At 41.9% G+C, this 22,120-nt stretch overlaps 1 protein-coding gene across 1 annotated transcript in view; it reads right to left on the reverse strand.

The window, feature by feature from the left end:
* LOC139537932 (relaxin receptor 2-like) overlaps nt 1-22,120 on the reverse strand; it is a 145,249-nt gene that overhangs the window by 12,032 nt on the left and 111,097 nt on the right. Inside the window, exon 15 of the mRNA XM_071339832.1 lies at nt 1,002-1,147. Within this exon, the coding sequence (XP_071195933.1) occupies nt 1,002-1,147 (146 nt within the window). The remainder of the gene's footprint in view (nt 1-1,001; nt 1,148-22,120) is intronic.

Here is a 22,120-nt window from a genome sequence, read left to right on the forward strand (position 1 = left end):
CCTGCCTCCTAAATGGCCCCCTGCCTCCTAAATGGAACCCTGCCTCCTAAATGGCCCCCTGCCTCCTAAATGCCCCCCCTGCCTCCTAAATGGCCCCCTGCCTCCTAAATGGCCCCCTGCCTCCTAAATGGCCCCCTGCCTCCTAAATGGCCCCCTGCCTCCTAAATGGCCCCCTGCCTCCTAAATGGACCCCCTGCCTCCTAAATGGCCCCCTGCCTCCTAAATTGCCTCCTGCCTCCTAAATGGACCCCAGCCTCCTAAATGGACCCCTGCCTCCTAAATGGACCCCTGCCTCCAAATGGCCCCCTGCCTCCTAAATGGACCCCCTGCATCCTAAATGGCTGTCTGTCTGCCCGCCCGCCCGCCCGCCCGTCCGTGTCTGTCTGTCTGTCTGTCTGTCTGTCTGTCTGTCTGTCTGTCTCTGTCTGTCTGTCTAAAGGGACTCAGGCTGCTAGAACAGAGTGATCCTCCTGCCTCCTAAATGGCCCCCTGCCTCCTAAATGGCCCTTTGCCTCCTAAATGGCCCCCCTGCCTCCTAAATGGCCCCCCTGCCTCCTAAATGGCCCCCCTGCCTCCTAAATGCCCCCCCTGCCTCCTAAATGGCCCCCTGCCTCCTAAATGCCCCCCTGCCTCCTAAATGGCCCCCTGTCTCCTAAATGGACCCCTGCCTCCTAAATGGACCCCTGCCTCCTAAATGGACCCCTGCCTCCTAAATGGCCCCCTGCCTCCTAAATGGACCCCTGTCTCCTAAATGGACCCCTGCCTCCTAAATGGCCCCCTGCCTCCTAAATGGCCCCCTGCCTCCTAAATGGCCCCCTGCCTCCTAAATGGCCCCCTAAAGTAGTGGACTATATAGGGAACAGAGTGCCATTTGGAACACATTTATTGGGAGAGGAAATATATTAAAAACATTTTGAGTTGGCCCAGGAGACAGGACACGTGTGTGTGTGTGTGTGTGTGTGTGTGTGTGTGTGTGTGTGTGTGTGCCCAAGTTAATTCACCTCTGAGGAGAGCATAGCCAGGAATCCGATGGTTCGACATTCCACACTCTCCATCCACAGGAGAGCGTTACGATTGTACTCCCCTCGGAACTTCACATCAAACACACCGACAAAGAACAGGTACACTCCCATCAGACAGTCTGCACCTGAGGGGGGGGGGGAGAGAGAGAGAGAGAGAGAGAGAGAGAGAGAGAGAGAGAGAGAGAGAGAGAGAGAGAGAGAGAGAGAGAGAGGGAGACAGAGGGAGACAGAGAGACAGGGAGAGAGAGAGAGAGACAGGGAGAGACAGGGAGAGAGAGACAGATTGGATTAGACAGTGTTATAATAACTTTCCAGATCGGTCTTCTTCTACTACTTGTATGAGTTGGTAAACAACCTGAGGGGGTGTTGTTTGAACAGGGATTAAAGCCAAGGTTCACTATTTTCTGCCACCTGCAGCTGTGGAATGTTTTGCTCACATGTATAATTCATTGGCTGATCCCTCCTAATGACCTGGATGGAATTACGTGGTCCTTCCTTAACCCATAGGAACTCTCACCCAGTGTACTACTTCAAAATGATGAAAGTCCTCAATGGCGCTGCCCCCATATCTAACACAGGCTTCTGGGCACTAGAGGCCTCTATCTATCTCTCTGATTAAACCCTACTTCCTCTTCTCACTTTGTAGCGATTCAATGCTCAGTTTCCCATTCCACATTAGTGCTCTCATGTGTGTCTGATGACCAGTTTCCAGCTTGTTAAACTGTCTTAAGTATTAGAGGTAGGGGTTAGAGAGCGAGGTAGGAGGTAGAAAGAGAGAGAGAGAGGTAAGGGTAGGGGTAGAGAGGTAGAGAGATAGAGGTAGAGAGGTAGGGGTAGAGAGGTAGAGGTAGAGGGTAGAGAGTAGAGAGATAGAGGTAGAGAGAGAGAGGTAGGGGGTAGAGAGAGAGAGGTAGGGGGTAGAGAGAGAGAGGTAGGGAGTAGAGAGAGAGAGGTAGGGAGTAGAGAGGTAGAGGGTAGAGAGTAGAGAGATAGGGAGTAGAGAGATAGAGGTAGGGGGTAGAGAGAGAGAGAGGTAGAATTATGGGGGAAGAGAGATGTAACGTTATGGGGTAGAAGTATCAGGTACGATGAAGCTGGAAATACAAGATGGACTGAAGGGCTGGGGTTCATTCTGAATTTAATTGAATTCAAACAATGAATTTGAATTACATTTTATTTGGCCACACCCCACAGGAAGTATAATTTGAATTGAATTTGAAGGAAGTATAATTTTAATCAAACAAATTGAGATATTTTTTTATTTAACCTTTATTTAATTAACTTAGGCAAGTCAGTTAAAAACAAATTCTTATTTACAATGACACCCGAGGAACACTGGGTAAACTGGTCTAGGAACAGTGGGTTAACTGGTCTAGGAACAGTGGGTTAACTGGTCTAGGAACAGTGGGTTAACTGGTCTAGGAACAGTGGGTTAACTGGTCTAGGAACAGTGGGTTAACTGGTCTAGGAACAGTGGGTTAACTGGTCTAGGAACAGTGGGTTAACTGGTCTAGGAACAGTGGGTTAACTGGTCTAGGAACAGTGGGTTAACTGGTCTAGGAACAGTGGGTTAACTGGTCTAGGAACAGTGGGTTAACTGGTCTAGGAACAGTGGGTTAACTGGTCTAGGAACAGTGGGTTAACTGGTCTAGGAACAGTGGGTTAACTGGTCTAGGAACAGTGGGTTAACTGGTCTAGGAACAGTGGGTTAACTGGTCTAGGAACAGTGGGTTAACTGGTCTAGGAACAGTGGGTTAACTGGTCTAGGAACAGTGGGTTAACTGGTCTAGGAACAGTGGGTTAACTGGTCTAGGAACAGTGGGTTAACTGGTCTAGGAACAGTGGGTTAACTGGTCTAGGAACAGTGGGTTAACTGGTCTAGGAACAGTGGGTTAACTGGTCTAGGAACAGTGGGTTAACTGGTCTAGGAACAGTGGGTTAACTGGTCTAGGAACAGTGGGTTAACTGGTCTAGGAACAGTGGGTTAACTGGTCTAGGAACAGTGGGTTAACTGGTCTAGGAACAGTGGGTTAACTGGTCTAGGAACAGTGGGTTAACTGGTCTAGGAACAGTGGGTTAACTGGTCTAGGAACAGTGGGTTAACTGGTCTAGGAACAGTGGGTTAACTGGTCTAGGAACAGTGGGTTAACTGGTCTAGGAACAGTGGGTTAACTGGTCTAGGAACAGTGGGTTAACTGGTCTAGGAACAGTGGGTTAACTGGTCTAGGAACAGTGGGTTAACTGGTCTAGGAACAGTGGGTTAACTGGTCTAGGAACAGTGGGTTAACTGGTCTAGGAACAGTGGGTTAACTGGTCTAGGAACAGTGGGTTAACTGGTCTAGGAACAGTGGGTTAACTGGTCTAGGAACAGTGGGTTAACTGGTCTAGGAACAGTGGGTTAACTGGTCTAGGAACAGTGGGTTAACTGGTCTAGGAACAGTGGGTTAACTGGTCTAGGAACAGTGGGTTAACTGGTCTAGGAACAGTGGGTTAACTGGTCTAGGAACAGTGGGTTAACTGGTCTAGGAACAGTGGGTTAACTGGTCTAGGAACAGTGGGTTAACTGGTCTAGGAACAGTGGGTTAACTGGTCTAGGAACAGTGGGTTAACTGGTCTAGGAACAGTGGGTTAACTGGTCTAGGAACAGTGGGTTAACTGGTCTAGGAACAGTGGGTTAACTGGTCTAGGAACAGTGGGTTAACTGGTCTAGGAACAGTGGGTTAACTGGTCTAGGAACAGTGGGTTAACTGGTCTAGGAACAGTGGGTTAACTGCCTTGTTTAGGGGAACAGTGGGTTAACTGCCTTGTTCAGGGGAACAGTGGGTTAACTGCCTTGTTCAGGGGAACAGTGGGTTAACTGCCTTGTTCAGGGGAACAGTGGGTTAACTGCCTTGTTTAGGGGAACAGTGGGTTAACTGCCTGTTCAGGGGAACAGTGGGTTAACTGCCTTGTTTAGGGGAACAGTGGGTTAACTGCCTGTTCAGGGGAACAGTGGGTTAACTGCCTTGTTCAGGGGAACAGTGGGTTAACTGCCTTGTTCAGGGGAACAGTGGGTTAACTGCCTGTTCAGGGGAACAGTGGGTTAACTGCCTTGTTCAGGGGAACAGTGGGTTAACTGCCTTGTTTAGGGGAACAGTGGGTTAACTGCCTTGTTTAGGGGAACAGTGGGTTAACTGCCTTGTTTAGGGGAACAGTGGGTTAACTGCCTTGTTTAGGGGAACAGTGGGTTAACTGCCTTGTTCAGGGGAACAGTGGGTTAACTGCCTTGTTCAGGGGAACAGTGGGTTAACTGCCTTGTTCAGGGGAACAGTGGGTTAACTGCCTTGTTTAGGGGAACAGTGGGTTAACTGCCTTGTTCAGGGGAACAGTGGGTTAACTGCCTTGTTCAGGGGAACAGTGGGTTAACTGCCTTGTTCAGGGGAACAGTGGGTTAACTGCCTTGTTCAGGGGAACAGTGGGTTAACTGCCTTGTTCAGGGGAACAGTGGGTTAACTGCCTTGTTCAGGGGAACAGTGGGTTAACTGCCTTGTTCAGGGGAACAGTGGGTTAACTGCCTTGTTCAGGGGAACAGTGGGTTAACTGCCTTGTTTAGGGGAACAGTGGGTTAACTGCCTTGTTCAGGGGAACAGTGGGTTAACTGCCTTGTTCAGGGGAACAGTGGGTTAACTGCCTTGTTCAGGGGAACAGTGGGTTAACTGCCTTGTTCAGGGGAACAGTGGGTTAACTGCCTTGTTCAGGGGAACAGTGGGTTAACTGCCTTGTTCAGGGGAACAGTGGGTTAACTGCCTGTTCAGGGGAACAGTGGGTTAACTGCCTGTTCAGGGGAACAGTGGGTTAACTGCCTTGTTCAGGGGAACAGTGGGTTAACTGCCTGTTCAGGGGAACAGTGGGTTAACTGCCTGTTCAGGGGAACAGTGGGTTAACTGCCTTGTTCAAGGGAACAGTGGGTTAACTGCCTTGTTCAGGGGAACAGTGGGTTAACTGCCTTGTTCAAGGGAACAGTGGGTTAACTGCCTTGTTCAGGGGAACAGTGGGTTAACTGCCTTGTTCAGGGGAACAGTGGGTTAACGCCTTGTTCAGGGGAACAGTGGGTTAACTGCCTTGTTCAGGGGAACAGTGGGTTAACTGCCTGTTCAGGGGAACAGTGGGTTAACTGCCTTGTTCAGGGGAACAGTGGGTTAACTGCCTTGTTCAGGGGAACAGTGGGTTAACTGCCTGTTCAGGGGAACAGTGGGTTAACTGCCTGTTCAGGGGAACAGTGGGTTAACTTCCTTGTTCAGGGGAACAGTGGGTTAACTGCCTGTTCAGGGGAACAGTGGGTTAACTGCCTGTTCAGGGGAACAGTGGGTTAACTGCCTTGTTCAAGGGAACAGTGGGTTAACTGCCTTGTTCAGGGGAACAGTGGGTTAACTGCCTTGTTCAAGGGAACAGTGGGTTAACTGCCTTGTTCAGGGGAACAGTGGGTTAACTGCCTTGTTCAGGGGAACAGTGGGTTAACGCCTTGTTCAGGGGAACAGTGGGTTAACTGCCTTGTTCAGGGGAACAGTGGGTTAACTGCCTGTTCAGGGGAACAGTGGGTTAACTGCCTTGTTCAGGGGAACAGTGGGTTAACTGCCTTGTTCAGGGGAACAGTGGGTTAACTGCCTTGTTCAGGGGAACAGTGGGTTAACTGCCTTGTTCAGGGGAACAGTGGGTTAACTGCCTTGTTCAGGGGAACAGTGGGTTAACTGCCTGTTCAGGGGAACAGTGGGTTAACTGCCTTGTTCAGGGGAACAGTGGGTTAACTGCCTTGTTCAGGGGAACAGTGGGTTAACTGCCTTGTTCAGGGGAACAGTGGGTTAACTGCCTGTTCAGGGGAACAGTGGGTTAACTGCCTTGTTCAGGGGAACAGTGGGTTAACTGCCTGTTCAGGGGAACAGTGGGTTAACTGCCTGTTCAGGGGAACAGTGGGTTAACTGCCTGTTCAGGGGAACAGTGGGTTAACTGCCTGTTCAGGGGAACAGTGGGTTAACTGCCTGTTCAGGGGAACAGTGGGTTAACTGCCTGTTCAGGGGAACAGTGGGTTAACTGCCTGTTCAGGGGAACAGTGGGTTAACTGCCTGTTCAGGGGAACAGTGGGTTAACTGCCTGTTCAGGGGAACAGCGGGTTAACTGCCTGTTCAGGGGAACAGTGGGTTAACTGCCTTGTTCAGGGGAACAGTGGGTTAACTGCCTTGTTCAGGGGAACAGTGGGTTAACTGCCTGTTCAGGGGAACAGCGGGTTAACTGCCTGTTCAGGGGAACAGTGGGTTAACTGCCTTGTTCAGGCGAACAGTGGGTTAACTGCCTTGTTCAGGGGAACAGTGGGTTAACTGCCTTGTTCAGGGGAACAGTGGGTTAACTGCCTTGTTCAGGGGAACAGTGGGTTAACTGCCTTGTTCAGGGGAACAGTGGGTTAACTGCCTTGTTCAGGGGAACAGCGGGTTAACTGCCTTGTTCAGGGGAACAGTGGGTTAACTGCCTTGTTCAGGGGAACAGTGGGTTAACTGCCTGTTCAGGGGAACAGTGGGTTAACTGCCTTGTTCAGGGGAACAGTGGGTTAACTGCCTTGTTCAGGGGAACGGTGGGTTAACTGCCTTGTTCAGGGGAACAGCGGGTTAACTGCCTTGTTCAGGGGAACAGTGGGTTAACTGCCTTGTTCAGGGGAACAGTGGGTTAACTGCCTGTTCAGGGGAACAGTGGGTTAACTGCCTTGTTCAGGGGAACAGTGGGTTAACTGCCTTGTTCAAGGGAACAGTGGGTTAACTGCCTTGTTCAGGGGAACAGTGGGTTAACTGCCTTGTTCAAGGGAACAGTGGGTTAACTGCCTTGTTCAGGGGAACAGTGGGTTAACTGCCTTGTTCAGGGGAACAGTGGGTTAACGCCTTGTTCAGGGGAACAGTGGGTTAACTGCCTTGTTCAGGGGAACAGTGGGTTAACTGCCTGTTCAGGGGAACAGTGGGTTAACTGCCTTGTTCAGGGGAACAGTGGGTTAACTGCCTTGTTCAGGGGAACAGTGGGTTAACTGCCTTGTTCAGGGGAACAGTGGGTTAACTGCCTTGTTCAGGGGAACAGTGGGTTAACTGCCTGTTCAGGGGAACAGTGGGTTAACTGCCTTGTTCAGGGGAACAGTGGGTTAACTGCCTTGTTCAGGGGAACAGTGGGTTAACTGCCTTGTTCAGGGGAACAGTGGGTTAACTGCCTTGTTCAGGGGAACAGTGGGTTAACTGCCTTGTTCAGGGGAACAGTGGGTTAACTGCCTGTTCAGGGGAACAGTGGGTTAACTGCCTTGTTCAGGGGAACAGTGGGTTAACTGCCTGTTCAGGGGAACAGTGGGTTAACTGCCTGTTCAGGGGAACAGTGGGTTAACTGCCTGTTCAGGGGAACAGTGGGTTAACTGCCTGTTCAGGGGAACAGTGGGTTAACTGCCTGTTCAGGGGAACAGTGGGTTAACTGCCTGTTCAGGGGAACAGTGGGTTAACTGCCTGTTCAGGGGAACAGTGGGTTAACTGCCTGTTCAGGGGAACAGTGGGTTAACTGCCTGTTCAGGGGAACAGCGGGTTAACTGCCTGTTCAGGGGAACAGTGGGTTAACTGCCTTGTTCAGGGGAACAGTGGGTTAACTGCCTTGTTCAGGGGAACAGTGGGTTAACTGCCTGTTCAGGGGAACAGCGGGTTAACTGCCTGTTCAGGGGAACAGTGGGTTAACTGCCTTGTTCAGGGGAACAGTGGGTTAACTGCCTTGTTCAGGGGAACAGTGGGTTAACTGCCTTGTTCAGGGGAACAGTGGGTTAACTGCCTTGTTCAGGGGAACAGCGGGTTAACTGCCTTGTTCAGGGGAACAGTGGGTTAACTGCCTTGTTCAGGGGAACAGCGGGTTAACTGCCTTGTTCAGGGGAACAGTGGGTTAACTGCCTTGTTCAGGGGAACAGTGGGTTAACTGCCTGTTCAGGGGAACAGTGGGTTAACTGCCTTGTTCAGGGGAACAGTGGGTTAACTGCCTTGTTCAGGGGAACAGTGGGTTAACTGCCTTGTTCAGGGGAACAGTGGGTTAACTGCCTTGTTCAGGGGAAAAGTGGGTTAACTGCCTTGTTCAGGGGAACAGTGGGTTAACTGCCTGTTCAGGGGAACAGTGGGTTAACTGCCTTGTTCAGGGGAACAGTGGGTTAACTGCCTTGTTCAGGGGAACAGTGGGTTAACTGCCTGTTCAGGGGAACAGTGGGTTAACTGCCTGTTCAGGGGAACAGTGGGTTAACTGCCTTGTTCAGGGGAACAGTGGGTTAACTGCCTGTTCAGGGGAACAGTGGGTTAACTGCCTTGTTCAGGGGAACAGTGGGTTAACTGCCTTGTTCAGGGGAACAGTGGGTTAACTGCCTTGTTCAGGGGAACAGTGGGTTAACTGCCTTGTTCAGGGGAACAGTGGGTTAACTGCCTGTTCAGGGGAACAGTGGGTTAACTGCCTTGTTCAGGGGAACAGTGGGTTAACTGCCTTGTTCAGGGGAACAGTGGGTTAACTGCCTGTTCAGGGGAACAGTGGGTTAACTGCCTTGTTCAGGGGAACAGTGGGTTAACTGCCTTGTTCAGGGGAACAGTGGGTTAACTGCCTTGTTCAGGGGAACAGTGGGTTAACTGCCTTGTTCAGGGGAACAGTGGGTTAACTGCCTGTTCAGGGGAACAGTGGGTTAACTGCCTTGTTCAGGGGAACAGTGGGTTAACTGCCTGTTCAGGGGAACAGTGGGTTAACTGCCTTGTTCAGGGGAACAGTGGGTTAACTGCCTGTTCAGGGGAACAGTGGGTTAACTGCCTTGTTCAGGGGAACAGTGGGTTAACTGCCTTGTTCAGGGGAACAGTGGGTTAACTGCCTGTTCAGGGGAACAGTGGGTTAACTGCCTTGTTCAGGGGAACAGTGGGTTAACTGCCTTGTTCAGGGGAACAGTGGGTTAACTGCCTTGTTCAGGGGAACAGTGGGTTAACTGCCTGTTCAGGGGAACAGTGGGTTAACTGCCTTGTTCAGGGGAACAGTGGGTTAACTGCCTTGTTCAGGGGAACAGTGGGTTAACTGCCTTGTTCAGGGGAACAGTGGGTTAACTGCCTTGTTCAGGGGAACAGTGGGTTAACTGCCTTGTTCAGGGGAACAGTGGGTTAACTGCCTTGTTCAGGGGAACAGTGGGTTAACTGCCTTGTTCAGGGGAACAGTGGGTTAACTGCCTTGTTCAGGGGAACAGTGGGTTAACTGCCTTGTTCAGGGGAACAGTGGGTTAACTGCCTTGTTCAGGGGAACAGTGGGTTAACTGCCTGTTCAGGGGAACAGTGGGTTAACTGCCTTGTTCAGGGGAACAGTGGGTTAACTGCCTTGTTCAGGGGAACAGTGGGTTAACTGCCTTGTTCAGGGGAACAGTGGGTTAACTGCCTTGTTCAGGGGAACAGTGGGTTAACTGCCTTGTTCAGGGGAACAGTGGGTTAACTGCCTGTTCAGGGGAACAGTGGGTTAACTGCCTTGTTCAGGGGAACAGTGGGTTAACTGCCTTGTTCAGGGGAACAGTGGGTTAACTGCCTGTTCAGGGGAACAGTGGGTTAACTGCCTTGTTCAGGGGAACAGTGGGTTAACTGCCTTGTTCAGGGGAACAGTGGGTTAACTGCCTTGTTCAGGGGAACAGTGGGTTAACTGCCTTGTTCAGGGGAACAGTGGGTTAACTGCCTGTTCAGGGGAACAGTGGGTTAACTGCCTTGTTCAGGGGAACAGTGGGTTAACTGCCTGTTCAGGGGAACAGTGGGTTAACTGCCTTGTTCAGGGGAACAGTGGGTTAACTGCCTGTTCAGGGGAACAGTGGGTTAACTGCCTTGTTCAGGGGAACAGTGGGTTAACTGCCTTGTTCAGGGGAACAGTGGGTTAACTGCCTGTTCAGGGGAACAGTGGGTTAACTGCCTTGTTCAGGGGAACAGTGGGTTAACTGCCTTGTTCAGGGGAACAGTGGGTTAACTGCCTTGTTCAGGGGAACAGTGGGTTAACTGCCTGTTCAGGGGAACAGTGGGTTAACTGCCTTGTTCAGGGGAACAGTGGGTTAACTGCCTTGTTCAGGGGAACAGTGGGTTAACTGCCTTGTTCAGGGGAACAGTGGGTTAACTGCCTTGTTCAGGGGAACAGTGGGTTAACTGCCTTGTTCAGGGGAACAGTGGGTTAACTGCCTTGTTCAGGGGAACAGTGGGTTAACTGCCTTGTTCAGGGGAACAGTGGGTTAACTGCCTTGTTCAGGGGAACAGTGGGTTAACTGCCTTGTTCAGGGGAACAGTGGGTTAACTGCCCTGTTCAGGGGAACAGTGGGTTAACTGCCTTGTTCAGGGGAACAGTGGGTTAACTGCCTTGTTCAGGGGAACAGTGGGTTAACTGCCTTGTTCAGGGGAACAGTGGGTTAACTGCCTTGTTCAGGGGAACAGTGGGTTAACTGCCTTGTTCAGGGGCAGAATGACAGATTTTTACCTTGTCAGCTCGGGGATTCAATCGAGTGACCTTACGGTTACCAGTCCAACGCTCTAACCACTAGACTACCTGCCACCCCCTCTAACCACTAGACTACCTGCCACCCCCTCTAACCACTAGACTACCTGCCACCCCCTCTAACCACTAGACTACCTGCCACCCCCTCTAACCACTAGACTACCTGCCACCCCCTCTAACCACTAGACTACCTGCCACCCCCTCTAACCACTAGACTACCTGCCACCCCCTCTAACCACTAGACTACCTGCCACCCCCTCTAACCACTAGACTACCTGCCACCCCCTCTAACCACTAGACTACCTGCCACCCCCTCTAACCACTAGACTACCTGCCACCCCCTCTAACCACTAGACTACCTGCCACCCCCTCTAACCACTAGACTACCTGCCACCCCCTCTAACCACTAGACTACCTGCCACCCCCTCTAACCACTAGACTACCTGCCACCCCCTCTAACCACTAGACTACCTGCCACCCCCTCTAACCACTAGACTACCTGCCACCCCCTCTAACCACTAGACTACCTGCCGCGATGTGAAATGTCACGGCCAGGTATCTGAGATGTGAAACATGAACGTCTCATTCATTTCACAAATATTTTATCAAATGGATATGTGAAATATTAATGCAAAGAAAACAGATACCATTTCAAATATCACTTTGATAATAACTCACAAGATGTCAAACAGTATTTTTTCTTTGTCATGACATGTCAGAATGTTCCCTTCCATACAGCAGTGTTTGATCTAATGCATTCTGGGAAATGTATTTTTTTCTTCTGATATTTAAAAACATATGAATTATTATAGACAACCCACAGCATGACCTTAGAATATTTCCAGACCATTGTAATTATAAAAAATGGTTTTTCGGAGGATGAATGTTTCAACCTTATGCCACATGGTAGTTGTAACCATACATAACAATTTTTTTAAATAATAATAGTAAATAAAAATACATACATGATGTCAACATAAACATCACTATGCTGATGTGTAGAAAGTAACTCATTTAAATGTCATTAAATTAAATTAAATTAATTAAAATTTTATTTATTTTCCACGGGGCGGTTGAGCTAACATAGGCTAATGTGATTAGCATGAGGTTGTAAGTAACAAGAACATTTCCCAGGACATAGACATATCTGATATTGGCAAAAAGCTTAAATTCTTGTTAATCTAACTGCACTGGCTAATTTACAGTAGCTATTACAGTGAAAGAATACCATGCTATTGGTTGAGGAGAGTGCACAATTTGGAACATAAAAATGTATTAATAAACAAATTAGGCATATTTGGGCAGTCTTGATACAACATTTTGAACAGAAATGCAATGGATCAGTCTAAAACTTTTCATATACACTGAAAAAAAGGGGCGGATCCTTAAGAGGGTTGAACACAACACTGCTAGATAGGGGCTGGCTAAGGTTAAAGGGGGATAGATAGGGGCTCGGTAAGTATAATGTTGGCTTCTTGGCTGTTGTTATTTAGATCTGTCTGGCCTGCTGAGTTTCATTTAGACCTGCCTGGCCTGCTGAGTGTCATTTAGACCTGCCTGGCCTGCTGAGTGTCATTTAGACCTGCCTGGTCTGCTGAGTGTCATTTAGACCTGCCTGGACTGCTGAGTGTCATTTAGACCTGCCTGGTCTGCTGAGTGTCATTTAGACCTGCCTGGCCTGCTGAGTGTCATTTAGACCTGCCTGGCCTGCTGAGTGTCATTTAGACCTGCCTGGCCTGCTGAGTGTCATTTAGACCTGCCTGGTCTGCTGAGTGTCATTTAGACCTGCCTGGCCTGCTGAGTGTCATTTAGACCTGCCTGGTCTGCTGAGTGTCATTTAGACCTGCCTGGCCTGCTGAGTGTCATTTAGACCTGCCTGGTCTGCTGAGTGTCATTTAGACCTGCCTGGCCTGCTGAGTGTCATTTAGACCTGCCTGGCCTGCTGAGTGTCATTTAGACCTGCATGGCCTGCTGAGTGTCATTTAGACCTGCCTGGTCTGCTGAGTGTCATTTAGACCTGCCTGGCCTGCTGAGTGTCATTTAGACCTGCCTGGCCTGCTGAGTGTCATTTAGACCTGCCTGGCCTGCTGAGTGTCATTTAGACCTGCCTGGTCTGCTGAGTGCCATTTAGACCTGCCTGGCCTGCTGAGTGTCATTTACCTTGACTGAGATCTACACTGAGGAGATAGATGAGGGAGCTGGAAGGATCTATAAGTGTCAAAAGCTTTTATTGACAATTACATGAAGTTGATGCAAGGAGTCAATATTTGCAGTGTTGACCCTTCTTTTTCAAGACCTCTGCAATCCGCCCTGGCATGCTGTCAATTAACTTCTGGGCCACACCCTGACTGATGGCAGCCCATTCTTGCATAATCAATGCTTGGAGTTTGTCAGAATTTGTGGGTTTTTGTTTGTCCACCCGCCTCTTGAGGATTGACCACAAGTTCTCAATGGGATTAAGGTCTGGGGAGTTTCCCAGCAATGGACCCAAAATATCGATGTTTTGTTCCCCGAACCACTTAGTTATCACTTTTGTCTTATGGCAAGGTGCTCCATCATGCTGGAAAAGGCATTGTTCGTCACCAAACTGTTCCTGGATGGTTGGGAGAAGTTGCTCTCGGAGGATGTGTTGGTACCATTCTTTATTCATGGCTGTGTTCTTAGGCAAAATTGTGAGTGAGCCCATTCCCTTGCCTGAGAAGCAACCCCACACATGAATGGTCTCAGGATGCTTTACTGTTGGCATGACACAGGACTGATGGTAGCGCTCACCTTGTCTTCTCCGGACAAGCTTTTTTCCAGATGCCCCAAACAATCGGAAAGGGGATTCATCAGAGAAAATGACTTTACCCCATTGCTCAGCAGTCCAATCCCTGTACCTTTTGCAGAATATCAGTCTTTCCCTGATGTTTTTTCCTGGAGAGAAGTGGCTTCTTTGCTGCCCTTCTTGACACCAGGCCATGCTCCAAAAGTCTTCGCCTCACTGTGCGTGCAGAAAAAATGACTTGTGTCATGCACAAAGTAGATGTCCTAACCGACTTGCCAAAACTATAGTTTGTTAACAAGAAATGTGTGGAGTGGTTGAAAAAGGAGTTTTAATGACTCCTACATAAGTGTATGTAAACTTCTGACTTCAACTGTATATATATATTTTAAAGTTGTATTTATACAGGGTGGGCCACCATTGAGAACAGGGAGCCCTTTAAACATGAACATACAATACATCATACCCATACAATACATCATACGCATACAATACATCATACCCATACAATACATCATACTATACAATACATCATACCCATACAATACATCATACTATACAATACATCATACCCATACAATACATCATACCCATACAATACATCATACCCATACAATACATCATACCCATACAATACATCATACCCATATAATACATCATACCCATACAATACATCATACCCATACAATACATCATACCCATACAATACATCATACCCATACAATACACCATACCCATACAATATATCATACAATACATCATACCCATACAATACATCATACCCATACAATACATCATACCCATACAATACATCATACCCATACAATACATCATACCCATACAATATATCATACAATACATCATACCCATACAATACATCATACCCATACAATACATCATACCCATACAATACATCATACCTATACAATACATCATACTATACAATACATCATACCCATACAATACATCATACCCATACAATACATCATACCCATACAATACATCATACCCATACAATACATCATACAATACATCATACCCATACAATACATCATACCTATACAATACATCATACCTATACAATACATCATACTATACAATACATCATACCCATACAATACATCATACCCATACAATACATCATACCCATACAATACATCATACTATACAATACATCATACTATACAATACATCATACCTATACAATACATCATACCTATACAATACATCATACCCATACAATACATCATACCCATACAATACATCATACCCATACAATACATCATACCCATACAATACATCATACCCATACAATACATCATACAATACATCATACCCATACAATACATCATACTATACAATACATCATACACTACATCATACCCATACAATACATCATACCCATACAATACATCATACCCATACAATACATCATACTATACAATACATCATACTATACAATACATCATACTATACATCATACCCATACAATACATCATACCCATACAATACATCATACCCATACAATACATCATACCTATACAATACATCATACCCATACAATACATCATACCCATACAATACATCATACCCATACAATACATCATACTATACAATACATCATACTATACAATACATCATACCCATACAATACATCATACTATACAATACATCATACCCATACAATACATCATACCTATACAATACATCATACTATACAATACATCATACAATACATCATACCCATACAATACATCATACTATACAATAAATCATACCTATACAATACATCATACTATACAATACATCATACAATACATCATACCCATACAATACATCATACCCATACAATACATCATACCCATACAATACATCATACCCATACAATACATCATACCCATACAATACATCATACCCATACAATACATCATACAATACATCATACCCATACAATACATCATACCTATACAATACATCATACCCATACAATACATCATACCCATACAATACATCATACCCATACAATACATCATACCCATACAATACATCATACCTATACAATACATCATACCCATACAATACATCATACTATACAATACATCATACCCATACCATACATCATACCTATACAATACATCATACAATACATCATACCCATACAATACATCATACCCATACAATACATCATACCCATACAATACATCATACCCATACAATACATCATACCCATACAATACATCATACCCATACAATACATCATACTATACAATACATCATACCTATACAATACATCATACTATACAATACATCATACCTATACAATACATCATACAATACATCATACCCATACAATACATCATACTATACAATACATCATACCTATACAATACATCATACTATACAATACATCATACAATACATCATACCCATACAATACTTCATACTATACAATACATCATACCTATACAATACATCATACTATACAATACATCATACTATACAATACATCATACAATACGTCATACCCATACAGTACATCATACTATACAATACATCATACCTATACAATACATCATACTATACAATACATCATACCCATACAATACATCATACTATACATCATACCCATACAATACATCATACCCATACAATACATCATACCCATACAATACATCATACCCATACAATACATCATACCCATACAATACATCATACCCATACAATACATCATACTATACAATACATCATACCCATACAATACATCATACAATACATCATACCCATACAATACATCATACCCATACAATACATCATACTATACAATACATCATACTATACAATACATCATACCCATACAATACATCATACCCATACAATACATCATACAATACATCATACCCATACAATACATCATACCCATACAATACATCATACTATACAATACATCATACCCATACAATACATCATACCTATACAATACATCATACCTATACAATACATCATACCCATACAATACATCATACAATACATCATACCTATACAATACATCATACTATACAATACATCATACAATACATCATACCCATACAATACATCATACCCATACAATTCATCATACAATACATCATACCTATACAATACATCATACTATACAATACATCATACCTATACAACACATCATACCCATACAATACATCATACCTATACAATACATCATACCCATACAATACATCATACTATACAATACATCATACCCATACAATACATCATACCTATGCAATACATCATACCCATACAATACATCATACCCATACAATACATCATACCCATACAATACATCATACCCATACAATACATCATACCCATACAATACAAAATACCTATACAATACATCATACTATACAATACATCATACTATACAATACATCATACCTATACAATACATCATACCTATACAATACATCATACTATACAATACATCATACCCATACAATACATCATACCCATACAATTCATCATACCTATACAATACATCATACTATACAATACATCATACAATACATCATACCCATACAATACATCATACCCATACAATACATCATACCTATACAATACATCATACAATACATCATACTATACAATACATCATACCCATACAATACATCATACCTATACAATACATCATACTATACAATACATCATACTATACAATACATCATACCCATACAATACATCATACCCATACAATACATCATACCCATACAATACATCATACCCATACAATACATCATACAATACATCATACAATACATCATACAATACATCATACCTATACAATACATCATACCTATACAATACATCATACCCATACAATACATCATACTATACAATACATCATACCTATACAATACATCATACCTATACAATACATCATACAATACATCATACCCATACAATACATCATACCTATACAATACATCATACTATACAATACATCATACTATACAATACATCATACTATACAATACATCATACTATACAATACATCATACCTATACAATACATCATACCTATACAATACATCATACCCTTACAATACATCATACTATACAATACATCATACTATACAGTACATCATACCCATACAATACATCATACCCATACAATACATCATACCCATACAATACATCATACCCATACAATACATCATACCCATACAATACATCATACTATACAATACATCATACCCATACAATACATCATACTATACAATACATCATACCCATACAATACATCATACCCATACAATACATCATACTATACAATACATCATACAATACATCATACCCATACAATACATCATACCCATACAATACATCATACCCATACAATACATCATACCCATACAATACATCATACCGATACAATACATCATACTATACAATACATCATACTCATACAATACATCATACATATACAATACATCATACCCATACAATACATCATACCCATACAATACATCATACCTATACAATACATCATACCCATACAATACATCATACCCATACAATACATCATACCCATACAATACATCATACTATACAATACATCATACTATACAATACATCATACCCATACAATACATCATACTATACAATACATCATACCCATACAATACATCATACCTATACAATACATCATACTATACAATACATCATACAATACATCATACCCATACAATACATCATACTATACAATAAATCATACCTATACAATACATCATACTATACAATACATCATACAATACATCATACCCATACAATACATCATACCCATACAATACATCATACCCATACAATACATCATACCCATACAATACATCATACCCATACAATACATCATACCCATACAATACATCATACAATACATCATACCCATACAATACATCATACCTATACAATACATCATACCCATACAATACATCATACCCATACAATACATCATACCCATACAATACATCATACCCATACAATACATCATACCTATACAATACATCATACCCATACAATACATCATACTATACAATACATCATACCCATACCATACATCATACCTATACAATACATCATACAATACATCATACCCATACAATACATCATACCCATACAATACATCATACCCATACAATACATCATACCCATACAATACATCATACCCATACAATACATCATACCCATACAATACATCATACTATACAATACATCATACCTATACAATACATCATACTATACAATACATCATACCTATACAATACATCATACAATACATCATACCCATACAATACATCATACTATACAATACATCATACCTATACAATACATCATACTATACAATACATCATACAATACATCATACCCATACAATACTTCATACTATACAATACATCATACCTATACAATACATCATACTATACAATACATCATACTATACAATACATCATACAATACATCATACCCATACAGTACATCATACTATACAATACATCATACCTATACAATACATCATACTATACAATACATCATACCCATACAATACATCATACTATACATCATACCCATACAATACATCATACCCATACAATACATCATACCCATACAATACATCATACCCATACAATACATCATACCCATACAATACATCATACCCATACAATACATCATACTATACAATACATCATACCCATACAATACATCATACAATACATCATACCCATACAATACATCATACCCATACAATACATCATACTATACAATACATCATACTATACAATACATCATACCCATACAATACATCATACCCATACAATACATCATACAATACATCATACCCATACAATACATCATACCCATACAATACATCATACTATACAATACATCATACCCATACAATACATCATACCTATACAATACATCATACCTATACAATACATCATACCCATACAATACATCATACAATACATCATACCTATACAATACATCATACTATACAATACATCATACAATACATCATACCCATACAATACATCATACCCATACAATTCATCATACAATACATCATACCTATACAATACATCATACTATACAATACATCATACCTATACAACACATCATACCCATACAATACATCATACCTATACAATACATCATACCCATACAATACATCATACTATACAATACATCATACCCATACAATACATCATACCTATACAATACATCATACCCATACAATACATCATACCCATACAATACATCATACCCATACAATACATCATACCCATACAATACATCATACCCATACAATACATCATACCCATACAATACAAAATACCTATACAATACATCATACTATACAATACATCATACTATACAATACATCATACCTATACAATACATCATACCTATACAATACATCATACTATACAATACATCATACCCATACAATACATCATACCCATACAATTCATCATACCTATACAATACATCATACTATACAATACATCATACAATACATCATACCCATACAATACATCATACCTATACAATACATCATACAATACATCATACTATACAATACATCATACCCATACAATACATCATACCTATACAATACATCATACTATACAATACATCATACTATACAATACATCATACCTATACAATACATCATACCCATACAATACATCATACCCATACAATACATCATACCCATACAATACATCATACCCATACAATACATCATACAATACATCATACAATACATCATACAATACATCATACCTATACAATACATCATACCTATACAATACATCATACCCATACAATACATCATACTATACAATACATCATACCTATACAATACATCATACCTATACAATACATCATACAATACATCATACCCATACAATACATCATACCTATACAATACATCATACTATACAATACATCATACTATACAATACATCATACTATACAATACATCATACTATACAATACATCATACCTATACAATACATCATACCTATACAATACATCATACCCTTACAATACATCATACTATACAATACATCATACTATACAGTACATCATACCCATACAATACATCATACCCATACAATACATCATACCCATACAATACATCATACCCATACAATACATCATACTATACAATACATCATACCCATACAATACATCATACTATACAATACATCATACCCATACAATACATCATACCCATACAATACATCATACTATACAATACATCATACAATACATCATACCCATACAATACATCATACCCATACAATACATCATACCCATACAATACATCATACCCATACAATACATCATACCGATACAATACATCATACTATACAATACATCATACTCATACAATACATCATACATATACAATACATCATACCCATACAATACATCATACCCATACAATACATCATACTATACAATACATCATACTATACAATACATCATACCTATACAATACATCATACCCATACAATACATCATACCTATACAATACATCATACTATACAATACATCATACCTATACAATACATCATACCCATACAATACATCATACCCATCAATACATCATACTATACAATACATCATACTATACAATACATCATACCTATACAATACATCATACTATACAATACATCATACTATACAATACATCATACTATACAATACATCATACAATACATCATACCCATACAATACATCATACAATACAATACATCATACCTATACAATACATCATACCCATACAATACATCATACTATACAATACATCATACCTATACAATACATCATACTATACAATACATCATACTATACAATACATCATACCCATACAATACATCATACCCATACAATACATCATACCCATACAATACATCATACTATACAATACATCATACCTATACAATACATCATACCTATACAATACATCATACTATACAATACATCATACCATACAATACATCATACTATACAATACATCATACTATACAATACATCATACAATACATCATACCTATACAATACATCATACCCATACAATACATCATACCCATACAATACATCATACCTATACAATACATCATACTATACAATACATCATACCCATACAATACATCATACTATACAATACATAATACTATACAATACATCATACCCATACAATACATCATACCCATACAATACATCATACTATACAATACATCATACCCATACAATACATCATACCCATACAATACATCATACTATACAATACATCATACTATACAATACATCATCCCCATACAATACATCATACCCATACAATACATCATTCTATACAATACATCATACTATACAATACATCATACCCATACAATACATCATACCCATACAATACATCATACTATACAATACATCATACTATACAATACATCATCCCCATACAATACATCATACCCATACAATACATCATACTATACAATACATCATACTATACAATACATCATCCCCATACAATACATCATACCCATACAATACATCATTCTATACAATACATCATACTATACAATACATCATACCCATACAATACATCATACCCATACAATACATCATACTATACAATACATCATACTATACAATACATCATCCCCATACAATACATCATACCCATACAATACATCATACTATACAATACATCATACTCATACAATACATCATACCTATACAATACATCATACTAT

The sequence above is a fragment of the Salvelinus alpinus genome, chromosome 13 (assembly GCF_045679555.1).
Source record: "Salvelinus alpinus chromosome 13, SLU_Salpinus.1, whole genome shotgun sequence".
NCBI lineage: Eukaryota > Metazoa > Chordata > Actinopteri > Salmoniformes > Salmonidae > Salvelinus > Salvelinus alpinus.